The sequence below is a fragment of the Lepeophtheirus salmonis genome, chromosome 7, assembly GCF_016086655.4.
Source record: "Lepeophtheirus salmonis chromosome 7, UVic_Lsal_1.4, whole genome shotgun sequence".
Taxonomy (NCBI): domain Eukaryota; kingdom Metazoa; phylum Arthropoda; class Copepoda; order Siphonostomatoida; family Caligidae; genus Lepeophtheirus; species Lepeophtheirus salmonis.
In genome coordinates, this window is record NC_052137.2 from 9,314,026 (window position 1) to 9,338,994 (window position 24,969).

Genomic DNA, 24,969 nt, shown 5'->3' on the forward strand with positions numbered 1-24,969 from the left:
TTTTTAGATCTTTATAAATAAAAAAAACACTGTTCTATATATTCTTTTTTTATTATTAATTTTCAAAAAAAAAAAACAACACACACACTCTTGGAGTAATCAACTCTGTGCCAAATAAAAGAACATGTCCAAAGATAATATCCATCACTTTAGAAAGTACTTTTCTCTCTAAAAAAACTGGCTGGATAATCATCTTCAGACTCACGCAATCCCTTCTTTCTCTCAAGGACAACTTGAGTAAGTAAAAGGTAAAGGTGCATATGATGCAGTAGGCGGTCGTGGTGCTTGTTAGGGCAATGACCGAGGAGGAGAAGGAGAGACGATGACCTATTTTGAGTAAGTGAGTGTGTGTGTTTGTACACATGTCTCCTTCGTGGCTTGAAGTAGGCATGCATGAAATTAAATACTTGGTTTGTATACTTAGAAAACTATATATGTAATATATTATGTAAAATATTTTTCATCATACAACTAATATTAAAAAAATAAATATCAAGTCATTGAGTTGTAGCTAGGAAGTAGCGGTCATCATGACTCCAAAATCTCGGGCAAAACTATAAAATACTTTAACATAGCTTCAATAAATCGCTTTTTATAAATTTTGGGAGGGATGATAGTGGGTGTCGTTCCGGGTTTTCCTCCCAAAAGTCCAGATTTCTTTATCAAATTTTCCAACTTTTTATCCCACGAGAAATTACGAATGTAATCAATGATACCTATTACAAGCTCTTGTCTGTCAGAGTCGATTCCCACGAGGAGGGAATAGTCCATTATCATAGCATTTTGTAAAAAAGTTGTGTCTCGGTCGATAGCATGAAGCAGCTTTTCCTGACAGGATTTCCGTATGAAAATAGGCCTGTCACAAGATATTTTTAATAAATTTTCGTCCATCAAAACAAGATTACCCCCCTTCTGCAGGGGTTGTTGTGTCTACGAGGCGATTCCTCACGGATCCCTTTAAATCATATTTTTCCACAATATTCCGTCCATAAAAAACGTTTTCTATCACTAAAAAATCCATTTTGTGCGTTTCTTTGGTATGAGAGTTTTTGGATGCGATTTTGTAGATACCTAGGATCTTGGCAAGTGCCGAGGGTTTCTTTTCTTTAGGATTTAATGAATTGTGAATATATTCGAAGTATTGAGGAGCAAATTCTTGGAAACAATTGAACTCCACATTAGACATTTCCTTCAAAATAAAACGATCATCCTTGGTTTTGTAGAAATGCAGACCTGATTTCCCACCAGATGACTTCCAAGGCTCGCACTCTGCAAGGGACTGAGCATAGGCCTTGGGATTCATAAGGACTTCATTCCTCAGTTTTTCAAATTCCCACGCAAAATAAGAATTGCAATAAAATTGTGCATAGTACTTTTCAGAGAGCTCCCAAACATAATGCATTGAACCACCATTACTAAAAGACTTGGAAAGTTTTTTGTTTCGCTCCTCTAAATAATCACCTGCAAATATAAAGATGAACAATTTAGAGCATATTTTTCTAATACGTATGGATCAATTAAATCAAGAAAATGCACATTCATAATATAGTTAAACACATTATATATAAAGTAGGACCTACGTAATACTCCTTCGTAGAAATAAACACTTATGGAGGTCTCAGTCATACACACTATTAGGCTTTATACTATTATTGTTACACAATCTTTAACATATTTTTTTGCAATATCTTTAGTAATCCAATTACCTTCAATAATTCTCATATTAACTCATTTATTGATCAATCAAGGGTGTCCGCAAGTTTATATATATATTTTTTGAGGAAGGGCTTGGTTTTTGGAATTCAAGAAAAAAAAATACATAAATTTAAATTCTTTGGAAAAAAATATAAATATTAAATTTTTTGTGAATAGCTGTGGATTGAAAAAAAAAAATCCAAAAAATTTTATTATTGAAATTTAATTCTTGGATTTTTTTTCCAAAAAATTCAAGAAGTTTTTTTCTATCAAATTTACTTATTTGTTAACAGCTGTGAATTCTTGAAATTTTTGGTTACAAAAATGTAATTTTTTGAGAATAGCTGTGGATGTTTGGAACTATTTTCCTAAAAATTATTTTTTTTGTGAATAACTTTGTAATGTATTTTTGAAAAAAAATCGAATATTTAATCCCTCCCCCCAGTGGATGCCCCTTCTTTCAATATACCTACATGAACATTAATGTAGATAGAAGTTTGTACATAAATATACGATATATCAAATATTGCAATTGACGTAACACTTATCATTTCATAGACTAACTACATAAATTAAACAAGTGAACAAAATTTAACATTTACAATAAAATTTAAATTTTACATACTCACTTCTGATAGAACTAGACAGACTGATTACGAATATGTAATTAGTTTTATCGTATCAAATTTAGTTTTCTAGAATGTTAGATTTGAAGCTTGTGAGATTTTTAACCCATTCTAAAGGTTTGAGCCAAGTTTTGAGAATGAAAGTATATTAAAAATATTTTATATTTTTCACCTTTAAATTTTAAATTCTCAGGATTGGGGTATCACATATCAAATATAAGCACATATTTGAAATTATCATAAAATTAAAAAATAACTTTTATGTGATATATATATATACTTTTTTCATACTTAAAAAGTTAGTTAAATCTATCAAAATGGTAAAAATAATCAAAATATCAAATTTTAAATTTGTTGCAAAAAAATTTCAAAAATCCACTTGTTCGCTAAAAATTAATATCTTTGGATTTTTTTTTTAAATCCACAGTTGTTCATTTTTAAAAACTATATTTCAATTATTAAAAATTAAATTTCAATTATAAAATGTTTGAAAAAAAAATTCATATACGAAAAAGCTAATTGCATATTCATGATCATACTAGTGTTCAGACTCGATCTGAGACCGAACTTTTTTTCGGTTTGATCTTAAGTGACTCTTTCTATATCTATATTTGGCTCCAGGCTGAGGTCTGAAACCATGAGCCGAAATGTAGATCGTAGAAAGTAATATTATTTCATAACAGATGACATAACAAAAAAAAGTTATTTTGTTATGGGACCGATTTTGTGAACACATAATTTCACAGCGAGATCAGTCCAGACCGAACTCGAACCAAACTAGTTACTTCTCCCAAAAATCATAATATTATTTGATAGGCCTAAGATTTTCAGAGAGAAATCAAACAATAATACATATTACCATGGAATTCTAGAGACATGGAATAATCACGTATAACTTATATTCACACATGAGGGGAATATAATATTTGTTTATTTAAGGGGGGGATATTTTTGAAAAATTTCAAAAAAATAAGTTTCCAAAATTAAATTTTTTGTAAAAATTTTTTTGGACACTCACAGAAAATAAAAGTTTTTAGAAAAAAAAAATCAAAAACCCACAGCTATTCAAAAATAAAATCGAAAAAAATTTCAAAATTCACAGCTATTTACAAAATAAATAAAAACATTTTTGAAAAAAATTTCAAAATTCACAGCTATTCAGAAAAAAAAAATATCAAAAAATTTGGAAAAAAATGCAAATAATAAATTTTTTGCTCTGCTGCATAATTGACCCGAATAACGAAAAGAAAATTATAGTTAAAAGCAAAAATTCCTTAATTTGCTGGGGGGTCTAATACAGGGTTGCAGAGTCGGTACATAAAATGCCCGACACCGACTACAACACACATATTATTATTTTTTAGCCAATATAAGTACTATTGAATCATTTGAGTAGAGATACTTTAAACATAGATTTAATTTATAGCCATAGGTAGTTATTAGTTGTGTGTCGTAAATAATTGTGTAATGTATAAAGAAAATATTTGAACATCAGATATTTCACAAAATGAACAAGAAATAAAATGGATCAAAATCTATCTATTGCTAATACATTCATAAGTTTCGAGGAAAAAAAATATGTACTCGTAACGGAGGAAAAACAATACTCACAACCTCTCACAGCAATGTTATACTTTTAGCCGATGACATTGAATATTCACAAGTCTAATTAATTAACTAGCATGGCTAGTGGCTATGCTCTAACCAACATACTAATTTAGACATTAGAAATGTTTGGGAATTATAATTGTATAGAATATAAAGCAAGTTTGAAATTTGTGAAGTAAACTTATAAATTAGTTAACTTAGTATGATTCATAAATTAAGAGTACTTAATAGCTATAATTTATAGGCATTTAGAAAATAACTTTACGAAGACTCTTAGATTATAAATAGTTTTATTTACGAGAACAGAAATTATAATAATTTTTGTAGCCAGAGTCAGAGTCCCTACAAATTTTCTGACTCCTGACTCCGACTTCACCAAAAAGGCACTGACTCTGCACCTCCGGTCTAGAATTCATTGGTATGGCATACATCATTTAAGTCCTTTCAAAGCCACCTGGGAATTATTTCAATAGAAATTATGTAATTCTTAACGAAACCTTTGATATTTTGATATGAAAGAGTATTCAGTATGTCTAGTAAATCAAGAAATCTCACCTTTCTAATATTTAAAAAAATGTACAATATAACCAAAGTGACCATATTTTGATTTTCAATAAAGAATCCACAAACCCGATCGCTGTTGGAACGGGTGATACTTTTTTGAAATTAGCAAATTTAGGATACATATTTATTTGAAAAAAAATACATCATTTTTTTTGTCTTTCTTTATTTTTGTTATACTTAGTCAATTTTCAACGTTTTGTCCTAGAATTCAGTCGGTCCTTATTTAGGACCAAGGACCGCGGTCCAGTCCAGCCCGGTCCCATTTAGTCCAGCTCAGTCCCATTTATCGATTCTTAAATAAGTTAAAATCGATCCCTTGTCACGTCAATGAGGGTGTTTTTCCTCTTTTTAATTATTATGTTATATAATAAAATAAATTATATAACTAAGTAACAATATAATATGTTATTATAATATTGTATTATCATGAAAAATATAATATTTTTTGCAAGATATGTGCAATAATCTTAATACATATTTTATATATCCTATTTGCCTTAATAAGCCATCCATATTTTTTTGAAAAATTCCAAAAACCGACAGATAAGAATCGGTCCCAAGGACTGACGGTCTTAAGGCTAGACTAGACCGAATATATAAGGACCGACACAACACTATTTTGTCCCGCAGAAAACGGATATTTCATGAATTTATAAAAAATCTCTGGATAACATTTAAAAATAGGACATGTTTGGGGAAAAAGATGAGGGTTGTTACCATATATGTACATAACAAAATACTATTTTATATCTTTAGATCAAAGACAATTTTATAGTCCATTTCGTGATTTTTTTATTTATTTACATGTTCCTTTAATTGGTCAGATGTAGGAGCACTGATTAAGTATAAGTAAACATCTTAGTATTACAATTACTCCATCTGATCTAAGAATTGTATTTAAACACCATATACATAAGGTATTCTCCTCTAGGAGCAGCCGTGAATCAAACCTACACACATTCAAGAAAGTTCAAGAAAATAATTTCTCCCAGCGCGGAGTTCATCATGCCGATTTTTATAAATTCCCGTAAACTCCCTATTGGATTTTCTTATACTTATTAATTTTAAAGTTTTTGAAAGCTTGCACAGTGATTCTCAACTTAATTTATGTTTTTTTTTAATTGGACAAGTGTAATAAAAAGGAACAAATTTATTGAAAAAAACACTAAATCCATGTACATGGTATTAAGATGGATTTGATTATTATAACCAAAATAATTATTTAATAATCATCATTCTGGACGTTTGTAAAAAAACACATTAGGAAGCTGGAAAAATCCAAGATTCCCCATTTTTTTCTTCGTCATATCAAAGCACATCATCACAAATAAAATAGGCATTTCATTATTTTTTATAAAAATATTGATATTTATACATAAATATGGAAATATTAATTTATTATTAGAATTACGATCGCAAAATTTACGTTTCTTATAAATTCGTTACATGGAAACCAGTGGCTTCGATGGTACTTAAACATAAAAATAACCTAAGGAGTGTATTTTTTAGAATATAATTTTTTTACAAATCAAAGAAAATTACTAATTACACATGATGGATTATTATGTATATTTAAATAATATTTAGTTATAACTCAATGTATTATGTACCAAAAATCAAAATTTTCCAAGATATATAAAAATATATAATAGGTTGGCGGAAAAAGTAAATTCGTATTTGTCGCTTTATTTCAATGCATTATAAAAAGAGTGTAACAATCATTTGATTTAATTCAAGTATGCCCCGTTTTGTTAGATAACTTGTTTCCAACGAGAATCCAACTTCATAATACTCACTTGGTGTCAGGTCCAGAATGTGTGGTAGATACATAAGAACTTCCTATCCGAGCTCCGGGAGCTTCGGGTACTCATTAAAAATGTGTGGGGCCTGGCGTTGTCTTGATGATACACTATTCCTATCCTTTTCGAGTTTCTTTTTGTATCCAGCCTTCTGCAGATTGTTCAAAACGATTTTATTTCGATATTCAGCTCCTGGGCGGAACTACGACTGCTAACGAAAAACGTGATATTTTTCATGATTTTATGGACATTTTTTACGACAAGCCTTCCAGTGTGTGGCACATAATTTACCCCCACAACAGGGGGAGGACTCAAAAATTAGAATAATCTTCGAGGCTGTCTAGCATCAGGTCTAAAAGTTTGACAATTTTGTATATGGTACCATTCAAAATGCTGACAAAGTCCTACAATTTGATGTTTCTTTTGTTTTTGTGTGACTAAAACTGCCCAAGCAACTAGCTAAACGGTAGAGGGTGTGCGATCTCCTCCGTACATGAGTCTTTCCCAAGGAGATCTTGGTGATTGTCAACGTGTCCCTGGCCACCGTCTACAAAACCAGGAAGGCGATAAACAACTTCAACGCGGTCTCCAGGAAGCCTGAAAGTGGAGGACATAATAGGAAAAGGATTGCCGAGTTCGTGACCATGGTAAAAGAGAAAATTGAGAAGGACCCGTTGAAATCCATGAGGAAGAGGACCTGAAGAGCTTTGTCCGAGGCATCTGCTGACCGAGTCCATGAAGGCGAGGAGGCTGAAGAGGGGGAAGAAAGTGCTGTCGTTCTTCAAACACTACGGCGACAACGTCAAAATTTACTCTGACAAGAAGATATTCACAGTGGACGCTATTCTGAACAGGAGAAATGTTCGTTTATTGGCTGAATCAAGAGCTCAGGTCGAGAAAACCTTCAGGACCAAACATGAAGCACAGGTCACAGTCATCGGTGTCATGGCGTCTTACGGTAGCGAGATGTCATCCTATTTCCTTAAGACTAACGAGAAAGTCAACTCAGACGTCTACTACAAGGTCCTCAGCTACTATGTCTTGCTATGGTTGAAGAGAACGTTCTCCAGGGACCACTATGTGTTTACCCAACCAACCATACTAATCACCCGAATGCCGATTCCCTGAAGCCCGTGGGATCAGTTGAATATTTTGTCCTCGAAATTCATCAAAGCCAGCTGTGCTTCTGTTCGTCCCCGTATTGAAACCATCATTCAGAATGGAGGGGGACTTATTGAATAAAATGTGTAGAAAATAGTTGAATTAACAACTTTTGCTATGTTTTTAACATTTCGAGTCCTAAACTTATACATCACAACGAAATTTCTGGAACCACTATTGTACAATACGATCAGAAAAAAATATCGGCCCCGAATGGTTAGCATATTTATTTGATCATTTTCGACGCATATTTTCTCTTTCAAATGTTAATTATGACGAATATTTTCCTTTGACATCTCCATAGTCGATGCTGTCCTCCAAAAAGCGTTAGTAGTATACATTCACACCTTTATAACGTCTTATCGTATGTTCCGATGTAGCCATTACCGAACAAGATATATTTAGTTAAAAAAAGGGGCGGGAAATAAGAAATTACATTTCCCCCACTTATACATAAGCAACGGAAAGATGAAAAATTCGCAAAAAAAAAAAATGAACCAATCATTGAGAAAATTATTTGTAATTATTATTAAAAAGAATTACCGTGGCTAAAGCTTATAAATGAAAATTATTAACCTAATTTCAATATTTATGGAGATAAATGTGTTTTAAATAAGTTAGTTATATCTCATGTGTCTGTACCACAAAATTATTTTGCGGAAAAGCTAAAAGCCTTTTTATTTCTACATTTATACCTCAAAAATAAAGTATTTAAGTTAATAATATACATATATATAATCGTATGTATTATTTATTTATTTTTTTATAAGAAAATTACGCTTATAGTTAAAGTTTTCTCAGATACAAATATTTTTAATAGATAAAATACTTCGCATATGAAGTAAAAGATCCGTATAAAAGATTTTTTCCCCCTTCATAGGTAACAAGCAAAACAGAAGAGGGTGTGCGATCTCCTGCGTGCATTAGTCGATCCCAAGGAGATCTTGGCCACCGTCTACAACACCAGGAAGACGATGAACAACTTCGACACGGTCTACAGGAAGCCTGGAAGCGGAGGCCAGAACATGAAGAGGAGTACCAAGTTCGAGACCATGGTCTTGGAGGTAATTTATAAAGTCAAGACGGACGTGTACTACAAGGTCCTCAAGAACCCCCTGGAAAACACTTTTGCTGAAAGACATGCTAAAAATCCTCGATGATCTGCCAAAAATAGGATTTAATCAAACACTGATTACCTGGAAAGGAGAAGTTTCAAACTTACTCATTTAGATAAGTATCTAAAAATTGTAGCTTTTTTTATTCTTCGGATACGAAAAGAATCCGGATATAGTCAACTTTTCATCCAAAAAATAGCAGTTTTGTTTGTCCGGATTTTACCGTATATGTAGTTACTGTGACTTTTTTTAATTTAAAAACATAACTTGCAAGAAGTGTAATGTAAAATTGAGCTCATTAAGTAGAGTCAATTCGCTAAAAATACCCTCAAGCTGATAAATTAAAAGTGGAAAAAATTAAATAACAATCCATCCCCAATGTCGATTTAAGTTTGAAATCAATATCAATAATAATTAGTATTTACTATTTACCTACAAACTTTGATGTATAAATGATATTATTTATAGATATATATTAATTTACATTTTTGCTTTCAAAAAATGAGGAGTTGAATCCTTAATATATTGTTAGACCAATAGTTAAGGGGTTATCGTCAATAAAATGAAATATCCTTTTACTCGCTTGGGATACTCCCTTTTGAGGTTACTACTCATTGAAATCATTGATAAACCTCATAATATGGATAATGATGGATGACAAAAGAGTGAAAGTACGTGAGATTGCTAGTGCTGTGGGCATCTCGAGTTGGAACTGTATTTCTATTAATGTTGTGACCACAACTGCTGAGTTGTGAGGTAGTGCATTGTCATGATGGAAAAAGACTGTTTTGTAGGCCAATCGTGGGCGTGTTTCCTGCAGCTTGGTTTTCAAATGGTCAAATAATGATGAATAATATGTACCTGTAATACACTTTCCCAGAATTTCGATGAGGATTATTCCTTGCCAATCCAAAAGACAGTCGCCATAATCTTTCCGGCCGATTCTTCCATTCAAACGAATACCAAACATAAATAAATAGACTAATATAGCTGTAAGTTGGTGTGTGTTCTTCCAAGAGGTACTACTAACTAAACATAAACTCGATAAGTGACATTCGTACCATTTCTCGGACTTTGCACGGAATTTTCAAACAAACCTCGATTTTTAATACGTTATTTGAAGTTTATAACGCACTCCATTTTTTTAAATTCATAATAAATATGATATAATTAAGAATGATAATTTTGGTAAGAATAAAAAAGCGTGCGAGGAGAAGAGAAGAAATACTTTTGGCATCATTGATTAAATAATATACATCTTCTTCTATCAATCAAGAACGTTATCATTCCCACTTTTATTATTCAATATCAATATAATATTAGATGGTGATAGTCGATAGAGAACTGAATAAAATGCCTAAAATAACATCGCCTTCTGTCTGGATTTCTGAAAATGGAGACCCAGGAATTTGGAAAATACTTACCGGATGAGAAACAGATGGTTTGTCGGATTTGTCGATACAAATGTGCCTTTAGTTCCCTCTCTAGAATTATACGCCACTCATTATCCTCATCTCATATCAAGAGCATGGATATTCATCTAAAAAATCAAGTTAATGATGAATACATCAAGTCAGACTTTAACTCTTATCTCACAAAGATGCTTATTGCATGTAATATAACCTTATCCATTTCTAATCATCTACGTTCAAAAAATTTATGGAGAAATACACGGGTAAACATATCTCTTCGCGAGGAACCATCATTAAATTAATGGAGGATATTGGTACTGATGTCATTTATAGAAATACATATTAAAATGTTTTGAGTCATCCACACCAAATGACGATCAAGTTATCAGTAAAAAGTATTAACAAATATCAAAAAGGTCATTTTTAGGTCAAAATTGACCATTTTTACACGACTTTTACCGTCTCAAATTTAAACCTTTAGATCAAATAGATTGCCTCACTGAGCATATGAGTGAAAAAATAATTTTTTCTGATGAATTAACAATATCTAATAGGATTTTTCAAACATTTTATTGACACTTCACACGTCTTTACCTTTAGTGTATCATGCAAACTTTCATAGAAAAAGAAACTTCAAAAAGGCCAAAAATCGTTGGTAGTAAGTCAATTATCCAAACTATGGTTTAATAATTTAATCATTATTGAGAAGTACTCAAAGCTTACGAAGAGATGATTCCAATTCAATTAATCAATGTTCATAACACTGAGTAGTAGAAAAGAACATCGACAGCTGATAGTCAAATACAATTAAAAAAATTGTGTTAGATTCGTTGTTACAATGTAAACAAAGTTGTTGTTTTTTTTTAAATTATTTTTTTCCTTCAAATGGATGAGAGGAGTGGTATGGAGTTGAAAGATTACAAAAAAAAGTGATGATCCTTCTCAATCACCGGATACCAGATGGTGTGAAGATCAAACGAGATGCCATTTGGAAGTTTTTAAAAGGCAAGTATAACATCATGAGTCTGCAATTCTTTACCTAACCAAGAGGTTTGCTTGTAATAGGATGAGCAGCTCCTCAGTGAAACCTTTCATAGTGGAATATTTGTATAAAAACTGAGACAAAGACAATTAGTCTCTTTCTTCATCAGATCTGAATTTCCTAGATTTTTAAAAGTAAATAATGGTCGAAAGGAAGGACAATGACAACTTCAAGGCCAATATACAGTCATATTTAGACAAAATCTCAGAAGAATCCAGAGTAATCATTTTCAACAATCTTTGTACACATATTTTATGTGCTATACATAAATCTTCCAAATTTATTAAAATTATTAAAAGTTTTCTATAATTTTAATTCAACCATTCATTTTTATTATTAGTATTAATTTAGCAACTTACATGACATTACCTCACTATTTACACAGTATTTTATGGTCAGCTGTCGATTTTCCTATTTATTTTATCCCTATAGCTTTTAGCTCTTGCTAAGCTGTGACCATTTTCTAAAATGTACTTAATAATAATTCCATATTTTGTAAGAAATGACTAGCTACTAGGTGAGCGGGATTCCAAGTTTGTTTGTTTTTTAATTTCCAGGATCTTAGGCAATATCGGTATTAGTAAATAAAAAATACTGTGAAATTTAAGGATTAATTTTTATATTTTAAGGAATAATCAATTTTAACCAAGTTCTTCCCATCCATATGTATAGAAGCAGCATAAAAAGGTCCTGGAAACACTTTTTGTGGGAACCTATTCTGTAAAATTAACTTTTTTTCACAAGATACTGTTCAGTTGGTAATATTTTCGAATAATTAATTGGGAGCCCCGCTATTTAGGATTATATTTGCACACTAATAATAAATTATTAAGCTATTTTCCTTCCTTCACTCATGATTTTTTATGCAAGAAGTTGGGATAGAAAGAAGAAAGAAAAATAAATCAAATTCAAAGTGAGGAAGAAAGAATAGATATTTACTTGTTTAAATTGATTAACCGAATTCAATTTTTTACCAAATATTTAATATGATGATGACTTAAACATCAAATTGTGCAACTTTATATTAATAAAATTCATAGAAAATATACGTTATCCAAAACTTTACACTTATTAAATTATTATTATTTACCAGAATAAAAATATATTTCCGGCTTCAGTGCAATTTCTTATCAATAAAAATTATCATAGTAATTTCTTATTAAGTAAAAATAGAGCTAGAAAAGAAAAAAATAAAGTTTCTTTCTTCATCTTTTTAGAATTCCGAAATCTTTTTATACTGTTTCTACATATATATATCACTATCCAACAAAATGAAGGTCTTTTATAAGTAATAATTTATACGAATAAAATTAATAATTTAGATGTAAGGGAATTAAAACAAGTTGATAGATTATTTATTTTCAAATTAATTGAATTATTGATAAACTCATAAGTGATTCACTTTTTTCCGGAATATTATTGTAATCTATATTCACGCAAACTGACCAGCTTATTATAATTAAATTTCTTCATTAATATTAAATACTAAATTGACCAAAAATCAATCAATATCGATCTTTTTTTAAAAAATTGTTTTTTTTAAATTGAAATAGCAGTTTCATTTTGAACTACTACTTTTTTGACGTCTGACAGCTGTAGTAACATTCTCATTGTGTCTAATATTTTGTGAAAGGTATCCAGTTTACGAAATGGTTAAGTTTACGGTCGAAGAAAATTGGGAAATACTGAAGACTTACTTCCAAAATGGAGAGTCTTCAAACGAAACTGCAAGAAAATTACGTCGGTCGAAATAAAGCGCCTTCCATGCAGTTTGTGGATAAATTTGTGAAGCGTGTGCGTGAAACTGGTTCGTTAATGGATAAAACAACGCGTTCTTGTGTTCGTCTAGTAAGCTCAATCGAAAACATTGCTGCTGTTGCTGAAAGCGAAAAAACGAGCAAGGAGCTACCGTTACGGTAAATGGTGAGCGCTATCGGGCCATGTTGGAAGATTTTTTGTTTCCCCAAATGGAAAAGGAAGACATCGAAGACATTTGGTTCGAACAGGATGGCGCTACGTGCCACACAGCCAACGTTACAGTGGATCTTTTGCGCATTGTCTTCGACAATCGCATCATAAGCTGAAACGGCAACGTCAACTGGCCACCTCGTAGCTGCAATTTGACTCCGTTGGACAATTTTTTGTGGAAAACCGTCAAGAATAAATGTTACGCCAACCATCCAGAGACGATTGACTATTTGAAACACGAAATTGGAGTCGCCATTACAGCTATAGAAGCTCACACAATCGAAAATGTATTGAAAAATTGGGTTGACAGAATGGGCTACTGTAAGGCCAGCTACGGCGGTCATGTGAATAAAATGGTGTTTCATTATTAATATTAAATATTAATATTAAAAATTTCCATCTGTCTTTTTTTTATAGTAATATCAAAAAGAAAAAGTTTTGTGGGCCACATTTTATAACTTCACCTAGGATATAAAGTACTTGAAGAAAAAGTAAAAAAGATATTACCTTCTAAGTAAGGTCTTTCATTTTACTTTATTTTTTGGTAATTATATCCATTTTTTTATTAATTGTAATCATGATAAAGAAATGAATAATTCATTTTTCAAATACTGAAATATTTGTATCAATTTGTTATTCTTTGATTTTTATCTATATAGTTCTTTCATGTCGAAATATGGCACTGAACCGTAGTCATACCCTAAAAACTTGATTTTTACAAAACGGTTTTAAAGGCCAAACCTATCAATGTTGAAAGTTTTAATGGTCATATTCGTGTTCTAAATAACAATAATAAATGTTGTTGCAGGCAAAAATGGTGTTCCATGGTGTAATCAATGCTCATTCTCTTCATTTTTGATGGAACTGGATTATGCATATTTATGAAATACACAACCAGATCCCCGGAAATAATTTTAAAATGTGCAGGCCTCGTCCTCACATAATGCAGCCCCCGCAAATAGATCAATAATAATTTATAATAATAAAAAAAACCAAAAATGGTCATGTGGCCCTCCAATGATATTGTTGAATTTTTTTTGTTCCTCTTTATCATATAAGTTGCCCATCCTTGATCTAAATTAATTAATAAATAAAATCCTCCATTCCTGAATAGTTATTGGCCTAAAAATCATCAATATTGGTGGGTCCCTAAAATATGCATATTCACATGGTAAATGCATATACATACATTGCAAAATTTCACTTCGATAATTTTCGGCCCAATAGAAAAAAAAAAGAACAGAGTAGCCCTTGGAACTGTCAGTCTCAAGGATTGACATTTACTCTTCATGACCAAAGATAAATCCATATTATTTGACTATTTTGACTTTTTGTGTCAGGGACATTATTCAGGTACTCTTATTGTGTATCTTGACTTATAGAGAAAAAACACAACCGACAAAACTGATTCCATATTCATTAAACAAAATTATAAGGAACACATCTTAGATTGAAAAAACCATCAGTTACGTACTTTTGAACTAACCCCACGAAATATACAGTATGTCCAAAAATTGATGGTGGTTTTTTAAATAAATCATGAGATAACCTAAACAAGTGATTTTTTTTGTGGAAAAACTTTATTTACTTCCCAATATGACAACCTTTAAGCTTAACACATTTTTTTATGCGTTTTGGTATCCCTTCATAGAGATTATTCAAAGTATCTGGAGAAATGTTTTCCCAAGCTTTTGTCAGTTTTTTTTAATTCATCCTCTAAAGTTGCTGGTGCATTTTCATAGAGTTCCTTCTGGACCAAGGCTCAGAAAATTTTCCATGGGAGACAAATCAGGACTGTTGGAAGGTCATATGCCTTTGCCCCAGAAAGAATCCAAGTTTTCTGAACACCACTTTTGTGCCTTTATGGAGTGGTGAGCAGTGGCACAATCCTGCGGGAAAAGGGATCTTGACGTGTCAGACAATTTCAAAGGAGGTCTAGTTTCTTCAGTACAAGACAAAGTTGACATCAGATACTTGCTGAGGATCTCCGTTATGTAGTATTCGGCCGTCACAGTTTGGTTTCGTGGAATTAGGTGAAGATCTGACACTGTCTGGTGGCTGATAACGGCCCAAATGTGAATTTTCAGAGGAAATTTCACTGTTGAGTGGGTTCCACATCTCCCTTATCACTTGCCCACCCCCGATCTGTTTGGAGATTTGGGGCATGAAACAGCTCAAATGGACTTTCATCACTGAAGACGATACATTTCCAGTCATCTGCAGTCCAGTGTTTCCACTCACCACAGAATTGAAGCCAGACCTTCCTTTGGTATTGTGAAAGTTTGGGGTGCAGACGAGGTTTGTATGGCAAAACGTTCAAAAAGTGCCTCAGGTAGTTGTGGACAGATGACTTGGATATTGGATAGCCCTTTGAAGTCAATCTTGCTGCAAGTTTCCTTGTGGATTGCCTCTTTTTGGTCAAAGATTGTGAAATCCCCAGTTTGGGAACTTTGCTAATTTTTTTCTTCCTTCCTCTACCCTTCTGATTTTCAAGGGTTTGTCCATCCTTCCTTTTCTTACACCAATTCTCAATGGTCCTGAGAAGAATTTGTAGCCTTTGAGCAACGTCTCTCTGGTTTGATCTACCCTCTATCATGCCATCAGCCTTAGCCCTGGTCTCCAAAGAGTGCTCTCACCATTTTGGATATTGAATTTCAACTAATATCCTGTGGTGTTTTCTGAGTCTTTTTATACTGATGTATGATGCAATCATCGCAAATAATTGCGTCAAAAAATTCAATATTGCCTAATTATTTGTATCAGCCAAATTTCATTTTATTCCGAGGGGATTTTTTTTTTTTTTTTTATAAAGCGGATATATTTAATACCACCATCAATTTTTGGACATACTGTATATTATAAACCTTAGTATCTTCTAATCTACTATAATACAATTGAAAGTTAAATAATTTAACAACTTCACATTATTTAAGTTGCAAAAAGTATTATTTAGTTTAAGTTTCTTAACTTTTAACTAGAATTTGATTTTTGTAGCTGTTGTAACCGTCTCTGGCTACGAGGACTGTAATAATGCGCAATAATTTGTTGAAACACTACTAACTGATATAATATCTACATAAAATTAAAAAATAGCAGCAGCTAGTGTTGCGTAAGTCCTTATGTATTTGGTTCAGTACAGTCTTAGGACCGGTCCTTATGACCGTCAGTCCTTCGGATTGTCAGTACTAGAACAGATTTTTATAAAAAAGTCATCAAGGAACAAACTTAATCCGTTTTAAGACTGACTTGAAGGACTGAACTGGACGGGACCGAGACTCAGCTGGACGGGACTGCAATCATCAGTCCTAAATAAGGATCAACACGACACTAGCAGTAGCTATGTCGTTGTAAATTTTGACGTGCCTAAGCCAAACCAACTTCGATTAATTGATCCAAAGGTAAAAAATGTTGCAACTGTCCTCGGAATCTCCTTAATATGTAGATGTGATGACTAAAAATGGGGTATGTGTAAAGCAAAAAAAAAAGTATAATAATATGTTCTAGTTACACATCTCCTACAAGTATCTTGTCTCTTTGAAAGAGGTTATTAATTTTGATGAGCTACTCATATGACGTTGTTAGTAGCAACGACGTAATTTCAGCGATCGTAGTTTCCACAAAAGACCGAAAAGGACCGTTCTTAGGAATGAAAAATTAAATTAAGGCCAGACTGATAGAACTAGTCTTTTTAGTTTTTTTTAGACCGATTCAACACTAATTAGACTGTCCAACAGCAAAAATGATACAAAAACAGTATATGCTTTATTTAATAGAATTTGATCCCTTGATTCCAAATATGGCCTTATTTTTTCTCTCATAGCCTCCTGGCCTTCAGAAAAAGGCCAATTTTTTTTTCTTGCTATTTTTAAATTTCAAAGCTGTTTTAAGCCTTCGGTGTTGAAGATAGGATAAATTATGGTAATATATTTTACAGCTGAATGTTAAAAAATTATAAAACCATTTTTAAAATATCTACATTATACTTTTAACACGTGCTATCTTTGTGTAAAGTGGAAAATAGGTCATTTTTGTTAAGAAGGCCGTAGCTTCAAGACGAATCAATTCAAAAAGCTTAAAAGTATTGCATTTGATAGCCGAAAATATTAAGTTTATTTTTTTTTAAATAGCCTCTCCAAAAATGCTTTATATTGTTGTCAATTTAAGATAAGGCCACGATAATATTTAAAGGAAAATACTAATTTTTTAATTGATTTCATAATAAAAGTCCATAAGTATTCGTATGTCCCAGCAAGAAGAGATAGAAACAAAGACAGAGAAGAAGAAAAGAGATGGTAACAAAGAGAGAGGAAAAAGAAAAAGGATTTGCTCCGAAGACTTCCTTGAATGTTCCGTTTTTTGGAATCCCTTACTCACTACGGATATGCAACGAGTTCTCTTGTGTCCATGAAGCTTGAAATAATTTAATTATACAGTTTCAGACATGCTTATTGTTATATCCAATGTTATAATATATCTCTTCTTTTTCTCTCTCTTTGTTTCTATCTCTTGTAGTTGGGCCATACAAATATTTATGGAAAATAGGTTTTAAAATTTTTTAACATTCGGCTTTAAAATATATTAACATAATTTATCCCTATCTTCAACACTGAAGGCTTAGAACAACTTTGAACCTCAAAAATAACAAAAAAATGTATGGCCTTCTTCTGAAGGCCACGAGGCTATGAGAAACAAATATAATACCATATTTGTAATCATGGGATCTAATTGTACTAAGTTGAGCATATGCTGTTCTTGTGCATAAAAAAATTGTGATTTTGTTGGATAGTGGTATTTAATTAGTCGTGGCGTGTCAACATATTCCTCTAAGACAATAACTATCGTCTATCTTTCGTGTAAATTGATTGATTGATACATAATACAATAAATATAAATGAATTTGAAATATAATTACAATATATCCCTGTAGTAAGGCTATTTTAAATGTAGAAGGTTCTCCTCTTTATAGCAGTAATTCATTCTCTCCCTCAGAAATCATTAAATAGGAAGCTGACATTAATAGGGGTCAAAATTCAGATGTACCATATGCGTTTTTTTGTGTAAGCTGCATTTGTGCAACAAAAAGCATTTAAGGGTTAAAGCAACAATCTATATGTTATGCAGTACATAACAATATGTACTAGCAACTATGTATACTGTACAATAGAATCTACTTACCCGTAGATAAAACATGAGCAACAATGGAAGAAGGTTGTTTTTCATCTATAACAATATAGTTTGGAGAATGTAAGCTGTAATGAATGTGAGAAGGAAACAAATTGGGAAGAAGTACGTCAGAATTATTTGAACTGAAGTTTTGCCAAAGGCGACTAGGAGTAGAGCTATATCCTGTTCCATCATCTCCAACTAGTTTATTGCTGATATCATCCATATGATCACTTGATGAATTGTTTCCCGACAAACTCCTTGTCCTATCAATACTCTTGTCTTCCTTCTTTTTTTCTTCAAGAAAATTTGACAATTTCCCTTTCCAGCAATTCAACTTGTAGGACAGACTTTGTTTCATTCCAGTGATATGGCGACACACGCTCAAGCTATGTTTTTCTTTATCTTTCTCATCAACTTCAGGATTCTCAAGTTTTTCTATCAAGGATTTTATTTTATCAATAGTATTTCGGAATTCCTTATAATTATCCTCATATTTATTGTTTAATTCTTTATATTTATCACACAAGTTGTTGGTCATCTCCTTCGTTTCGAGATCGTTTAATTTCTCATGAATTTTACTAAAAAGAAGTGTACCATTTGTTGCCAATTCTCTCACATCAACAGTCATTGAGTTAATGGATGGAAAATATGGATGAATTTCGATTTTATTTGGAGGCAAAGCTGTTAATAATGGTTTTACTTTGAAGTATTTGAAGGAAACAACAAGATATCCACGACTAAAACAAGTATAATGTTGTTGATGCAAAGAGTGAGAGCAAACATGCTTTGAACCTCCCCCAACCAATTTGTCTTCATAAATTAAGAGGGTAAGAAACATGCCTAGAGAATAATTCCAACTACACTCAGTCAGTTCTACAACAGGACCAAGTTTTTCACACTCAACACAATACTTCCATGTTACAATGGGAGGATATTTATTGGTAGGTTCAACTTCAGCATTTTGATGTATTGGATTTTCCAACGATTGAATATACAGGTTGATAACTCCATCATCCAAACAAAAGCGTCGAATATGATCTTTTACCGAAGCGTTACAACCCTTGCTAGGACAAAATGAGGTTTCAGCAAAGCAAAAGGTCTCAAGAAAAAATCCCAAGGGTAAATCATTCACTCCATAGTAATTAATATCAACAGTGCAAGGAGAAATGCAATAAGACGGGAATACTTTAGACCTTGGAGAATAGGAAGAAAAAAGAACAGGAAGTTGCTTGGGATTGGAATAGTATGAAGGAGCTATAGACTTAATATATTTGGAACCAAAATCGTATATTTTAGGTCCAACATTTGCATCAATTAAGGGTCGATCGCTCACTCCCGCACGAAAATTAGCGAGCAAATCTTCCCATTTCTCCTCAGGAGCTTGTATTAAGTTCAAGTTGGAATTTTTTTACAACTGATCCCTTTGTATTCGACTCTACTTCCACTAATACTTCATCCTCATCATATTCCCAGACATCCAATTCTTTCACATCATCGTTCTTCAAAAAGTAAATGAAGGGTGACATTGTCAGATGGTTTGCAGGGAAATTATGGGAATTCAAAGTAGAATCATATCTCACAAATTCGTTCTCAAGAAAGGACTTTTCATACAATTTATTGTTGATAAAGAGAGCAATTTGTTTTATCAATCTCTTAACTTTATTAAGAGTATTTTTCGAAGCACCTCTCAGAATAATAGTACATCCTAATTCTTGCTTGGATTGGCTTTCTAGAATGACATAATCAGGAGAAATATAATCCTTATTTATAACAAATGACTGAACCTTATAAGATTCACAGCTTCCCAACTCTGGTTGATTTGGAATAGAGTCTATGGAAGATAAAATAGGAGTACTAAAGTGGCGAGATATTTTTTCGAGTAAATCCAGCTTAACGTTTTGGACAATGGCAATTCCTTCACTTGACAAAATTATTTTGGCTTGATAAGTAACAGTTTTCTCAACAATTATCACGTCTGGCTTAAATGATTTTATTTTGGAGCATATGTTCTTGAGATACTCTTCTTCTTGAGAAATATAGTTATCTAAAGATGCGTATTTAACTCGATTAAACGAAATTGACTCTCGTACGAGTAAAATTCTAGCATTGTCAATAATATTTTTCCCACAGTAAGGTCTATTCTGAAACATAACTCCTGGAAATATTCTACTGTCCTTTTCTTTATCTCCGTAAGGAATTTTCTTAATACTTATATACTTTCGTATATCAATGTTATCATTTCTTACGAAATGTTCCAATTTCACAAAACTAACTGCTTTTGTAGCAAAGTACAAAATACAATTATACCATTCGGGATTGAGTCTTTCTTCCGCCATTAAATACTTGAGAGTCGAGCGTATGTGTTTGGAATAAATTAAGTCTAAGGAACAGGGATGAGCGTTATCTCCTTCATGAGGATATGTAGAAAGAAATGAACCACCATGCAAATCTTTATTTTGTACATTAGAAAGAGTGATGTTATCTAAAACGCTTGCAGAAAGTAATTTACCACTGACACTAATGTCATTCGAAACATTGGAATTAGTGGAAGATATTTTCCTTTCATTAAAGTCATTTTCCTCCTCTGGCATAGATACAGGGATGTTTTGAAGCCATTCAGGACAGTCTGTTTCAGAAACATTCGAGTTTGCATTTAAATTGTCCTCCACATTGAAAAAAGAATCTTGAGTAGATCGATAGAGGGTTCCAGAATTTTGAAATTCCCTGTTTCCAAAGTCATCCGTCATATAATTAGCCTCCAATAATGCCTGTCCGATCGCTACAGCTTGTTCTGGTCCCATGCTTTCTCCCCGACTAGTCAACCATTTAATAAGGTCTTGACCAGAAAATCCTCCTTCTACAGTACATAATATTACTCCGGACTCTGAATCAATGATTTGCGCCCATAAGCGTCCTAACTGTGCGGGATCTTTCAACGAAAATTGAATGGTGTCCAAATATTGGTTATGATAGTCTTCTTCAATGAATGGGGATCCGACTGAATAAAAGGCAGATTGGTTTAAAGATGACGAAGGAGTACTCTCACGAGATGGTTGTTTCTCCAAAAGTCTTGGACTAGCACCAGGTTCTAAACCTTTTAGAAATCGATGGAAAAAATCGTAACAGAACTTGCAGACTCTAAGTTTTCCTGGAAAATATACATAAGTTAGATAGTTAGGTAAAAATTTAAAAAATCTGGTGATATTTGCATATTTTATTTATAAGAATCCATATTAATTTAACATACGGCATGAAATTATCATCGAAAATATATTTGGAGTCGCTAGCCAAAGCAAAAATAAGGGGGATACTGTAGCTCCCCTTCAAAAAATAAATTTCATTTATATATATATATATATAATAAACCTAAAAAATAGCAACGCCCCTGTTTGAAGCTATAAATAATTTTCATTTAAGGTAAATTAACAGAATATTCTAACTTTAAGAAAAAGGCTTTTAGTGAGCAATAATGAATCATATCTATAGGAAAACCCCTTTCGTAAATTACAATATATATTATATAATGACAAAAATTTATTGAATTCTAAAAAGGGACACAGATACAACATCTTTGAATAATTAGCCATTGTTTATTATTTTATAAGTCCAATAAATGTAACTTCTCAAAATCAAAAAGACAATATAAATATCGAATAAAAATTATAGAAAAAAATTTAATTATTTAAGGAGTGTATGGTGATTATTTATAGGTATTATGACTGAGAATAGAGGCCTCAATTTCACTACAATTAACATTATTCGTTTGCATAGAAACATTAGCCCGAAATGTTGTACACATAGACTTATTAAATAAAAGGGATATTAAATTAAGTAAGGTATCAAGTATCTCCTAAAATAGGCCCTTTCAAATATGACCAACATCAAATCATATAAAAAACAATTATTGTGAAGGGGCGTTTACCATTGAATCCCAGACTCTTGCCGTCAATATACTCTGAGCTGCATGATGAGCAAAAGATTTGCCCACAGACACGGCAATGATGTTTCCTTCTGAAGGTGTTGAATCTTAAATTACAGTCGTAGCATTCCAAGGAATAGGCATCTGGCATCCAATACTGTCGAAGTTCCGAGTTCCGGTAGTCTTTGCTTTCCTCCCCCACTCCATCACTGGATCGGAGTAACATATCATTGAGCCTATCTTGACAAAACTCCTTCGTACGGCGAAACATTCCTATATTCTGACATTTTAAGCTACGTACATTTTCATTTATAGATAGTCTGTGGTAAAGTCAAGGGATTTCGCACTCATGACGTCATCTGACATCTGTTTCACTCTTCTCATAATATGAATTTAAAAAGGCTACTAGTAGCTCTATAAATATCTGGAATGGCACCAGCTCTAACGTTGCAACCTCATCGGTATTATAAATAACATTTTAACTGGCAAATTCTTATTCGATATGTACAATTTATTTTCTGCTTAAATACACCATTGACAATGAGTTTATTTCGGCGTGTTTAGTTAAGGAGTAATCCAAAAATCCCTTCTCGGATATGTATTTTAATATCATGTAAATTGTACATACTCCTTCAAAAATCCATTTATAAATTCATAGCATAATATAAGCTACTATAGTCCATTGTTTTGCCATTTTTTTTCGTAAGATTATGAAGAAAACCTAATAAATTTTAGATGATTTGGTTACATAAGCCACGCAGCTTATATAATATCAAAGAGGAATATATCTTGAAGAAAAAAATATATTGTACATAAGGACTAAGAATCTGCCAGTTTATTTTCTTAAAATGTTTTTTATCCGAGCGATGAGGTTGCACAGTTAGAGCTGCTGTGAGTCCAAATATTTAAATTATTCAATTGCTACTACGTATAGTGGTTATTCAGTTTTCGTATCGTTTATTTTATTATACCTTAATATCATACTAGCTATTATATAAACTTTATTTATTCCTCTTATCTCACTTTTATAGAATAACCACTTTTATGATAATGATATCATTTATTAAAATTTTTACATTTTAAATTTATTTAGTATTAATAACCATGACTCGTCCCAATGACTTCAACAGAAATAGAAAGAGATTTATTTAATAAATTTGCGGTGTTCTAGTAACATTGATGAAGCCCCCTTTATATATGTCCCAGGGTAATCCCAAGATACATAGAGACAAGCAAGGTGACTATATAAAGTGACATTGGAGACGTATCTTGGAGAAATTCTAACAATTTGATGAATGTTTGAGAGAAGAGCACCTTAGCTGTAATGACATTTTATTAGATAAGCAAGGGTGAGATAAAGTAAATCAACACAAATCCATTCCACTAATAGCAAGTGCATATAGGCTACAGCTGGTACATATAAAAAGTTCCAGGCTTGAGTTACTCCGATAACGGTGATAAGTTACACTTATAACTCCCGAGAAAACACTCAGAGTTACTCTCCACCATTCATAACCACACGCACTAGTGATCACTTTATACTTAGATACTTATGACTTCATTAATAAAATAGTAACGAATATATTCCAATATATTGTAAAAATTAAAAAGCTTGTTCAGATTGTCAACTTAAAAAGAAGATCCCGATTTTTAGGACATGTTTATTACGCTTCTAGATATGAGCTGTCAAAGTTTCAATTTACTGCATTTCCTTTATTAATATGAGAAAAATATTTTCCACACCAGTCAAAATAAGTGCACTCACACAAAAAAAAAATATTGTTCCATATTCACTTCCAGTATTGCTGATGCATAATAATTCATTTCAGTGTTCCCTAGTTTGGGTCTCACAATCCGCATGGATCAAGGTTCTATTTCTATTAACCTTGGCATAGATTATGATATATTATGTATATTGAATTGAATTGAATTAAGTACTGCCATGATTTATGTGATCCCTCTTATCACTTAGAATATTAACTTTATAATATTCACATTTCTTTAGCTCGTGATATAGAAAGAGAGACAAGTTACATAATAATTAGAGTAGGAAACAAATATTGATTAAAGCTAAACAATACGCCAAATGGCTATGAAGGTTTTTAATACAAGTATAAAGGGCTCGTAGACCCGTGTTAACTGGATATTAAAGGACTTAATATTGCATTAAAAATTGAATTCTTACCTTAATGGGCTTATTTCATATAAACTCAAGTATGTTTCGAAAAGAGGTATGTTCATTTAATAGTCATGCAAAATACTAGTAGGTTCACCAATAGGCAATAACCTAGTATGAATGTACAGGCGCGCAGTACATTGCGCGTTTCTTTTTTTTTTAAATTTAAATTATAACTATAAGTAACAACATGAAACATCACATATTACTCGATAACGGATCATCAATTTGATTATTTACTATAAGCTAAACATAATATACATAGACATGATAAAATAAATAGAGCTGACAGTTCTACATAATTCTTTCCACAAATCAAATATTACTGGAGTAAGTTTTTCCGGTGTTGGCCGGGATACTAAGAAATTAAAATTAATTATGAATTCTTCTGCATCATCTAAAATAAAAAATAAAGACCGTAAAATTTTGAGATCTATTCTAACTGTATGTTTGATTCAACTTTCCACACTATTTTTTAAAGGAGATTATCAGGTTTAGAGAAACCCAAATATTCAATCGTTGACCGTTGACTATAATACAACAGTCAAAAATCTTTCGTCTGATGCTATCATTTTCTCTCTCTCTCTCTCTAAATCTCATTATTTCCTTTAAAAAGTGTGCAAAGATACATACGAACATAAAGCGAGAATAATTCTTAGAATTTTACAGTCTTTATTTTTTGTATTATATGAAGTAGAGATTTCTTAATCAAAATTTT

General features: G+C 32.0%; 1 protein-coding gene across 1 annotated transcript; it reads right to left on the bottom strand.

Annotated features, from left to right (window-relative positions):
* Nucleotides 1-411: 411 nt before the first annotated feature.
* fab1 (fab1 kinase) lies at nt 412-23,003 on the bottom strand. The gene is made up of 3 exons (XM_040717113.2): nt 22,079-23,003; nt 18,166-21,304; nt 412-1,461 (listed from the first exon to the last, which is right to left on the bottom strand). Exons 1-2 carry the CDS (start codon nt 22,344-22,346, stop codon nt 19,530-19,532), a joined length of 2,043 nt encoding a protein of 680 aa, XP_040573047.2. The 5' UTR covers nt 22,347-23,003; the 3' UTR covers nt 412-1,461; nt 18,166-19,529.
* Nucleotides 23,004-24,969: the final 1,966 nt, after the last annotated feature.

Excerpts from the sequence above, each read along its gene's own strand:
- fab1 (XM_040717113.2), bottom strand. The coding sequence starts at position 22,346 with ATGTTTCGCCGTACGAAGGAGTTTTGTCAAGATAGGCTCAATGATATG. Across the intron at positions 21,305-22,078 it reads CAAGAGTCTGGGATTCAATG|GAAAACTTAGAGTCTGCAAG; the intron begins GTAAACGCCCCT and ends TATATTTTCCAG.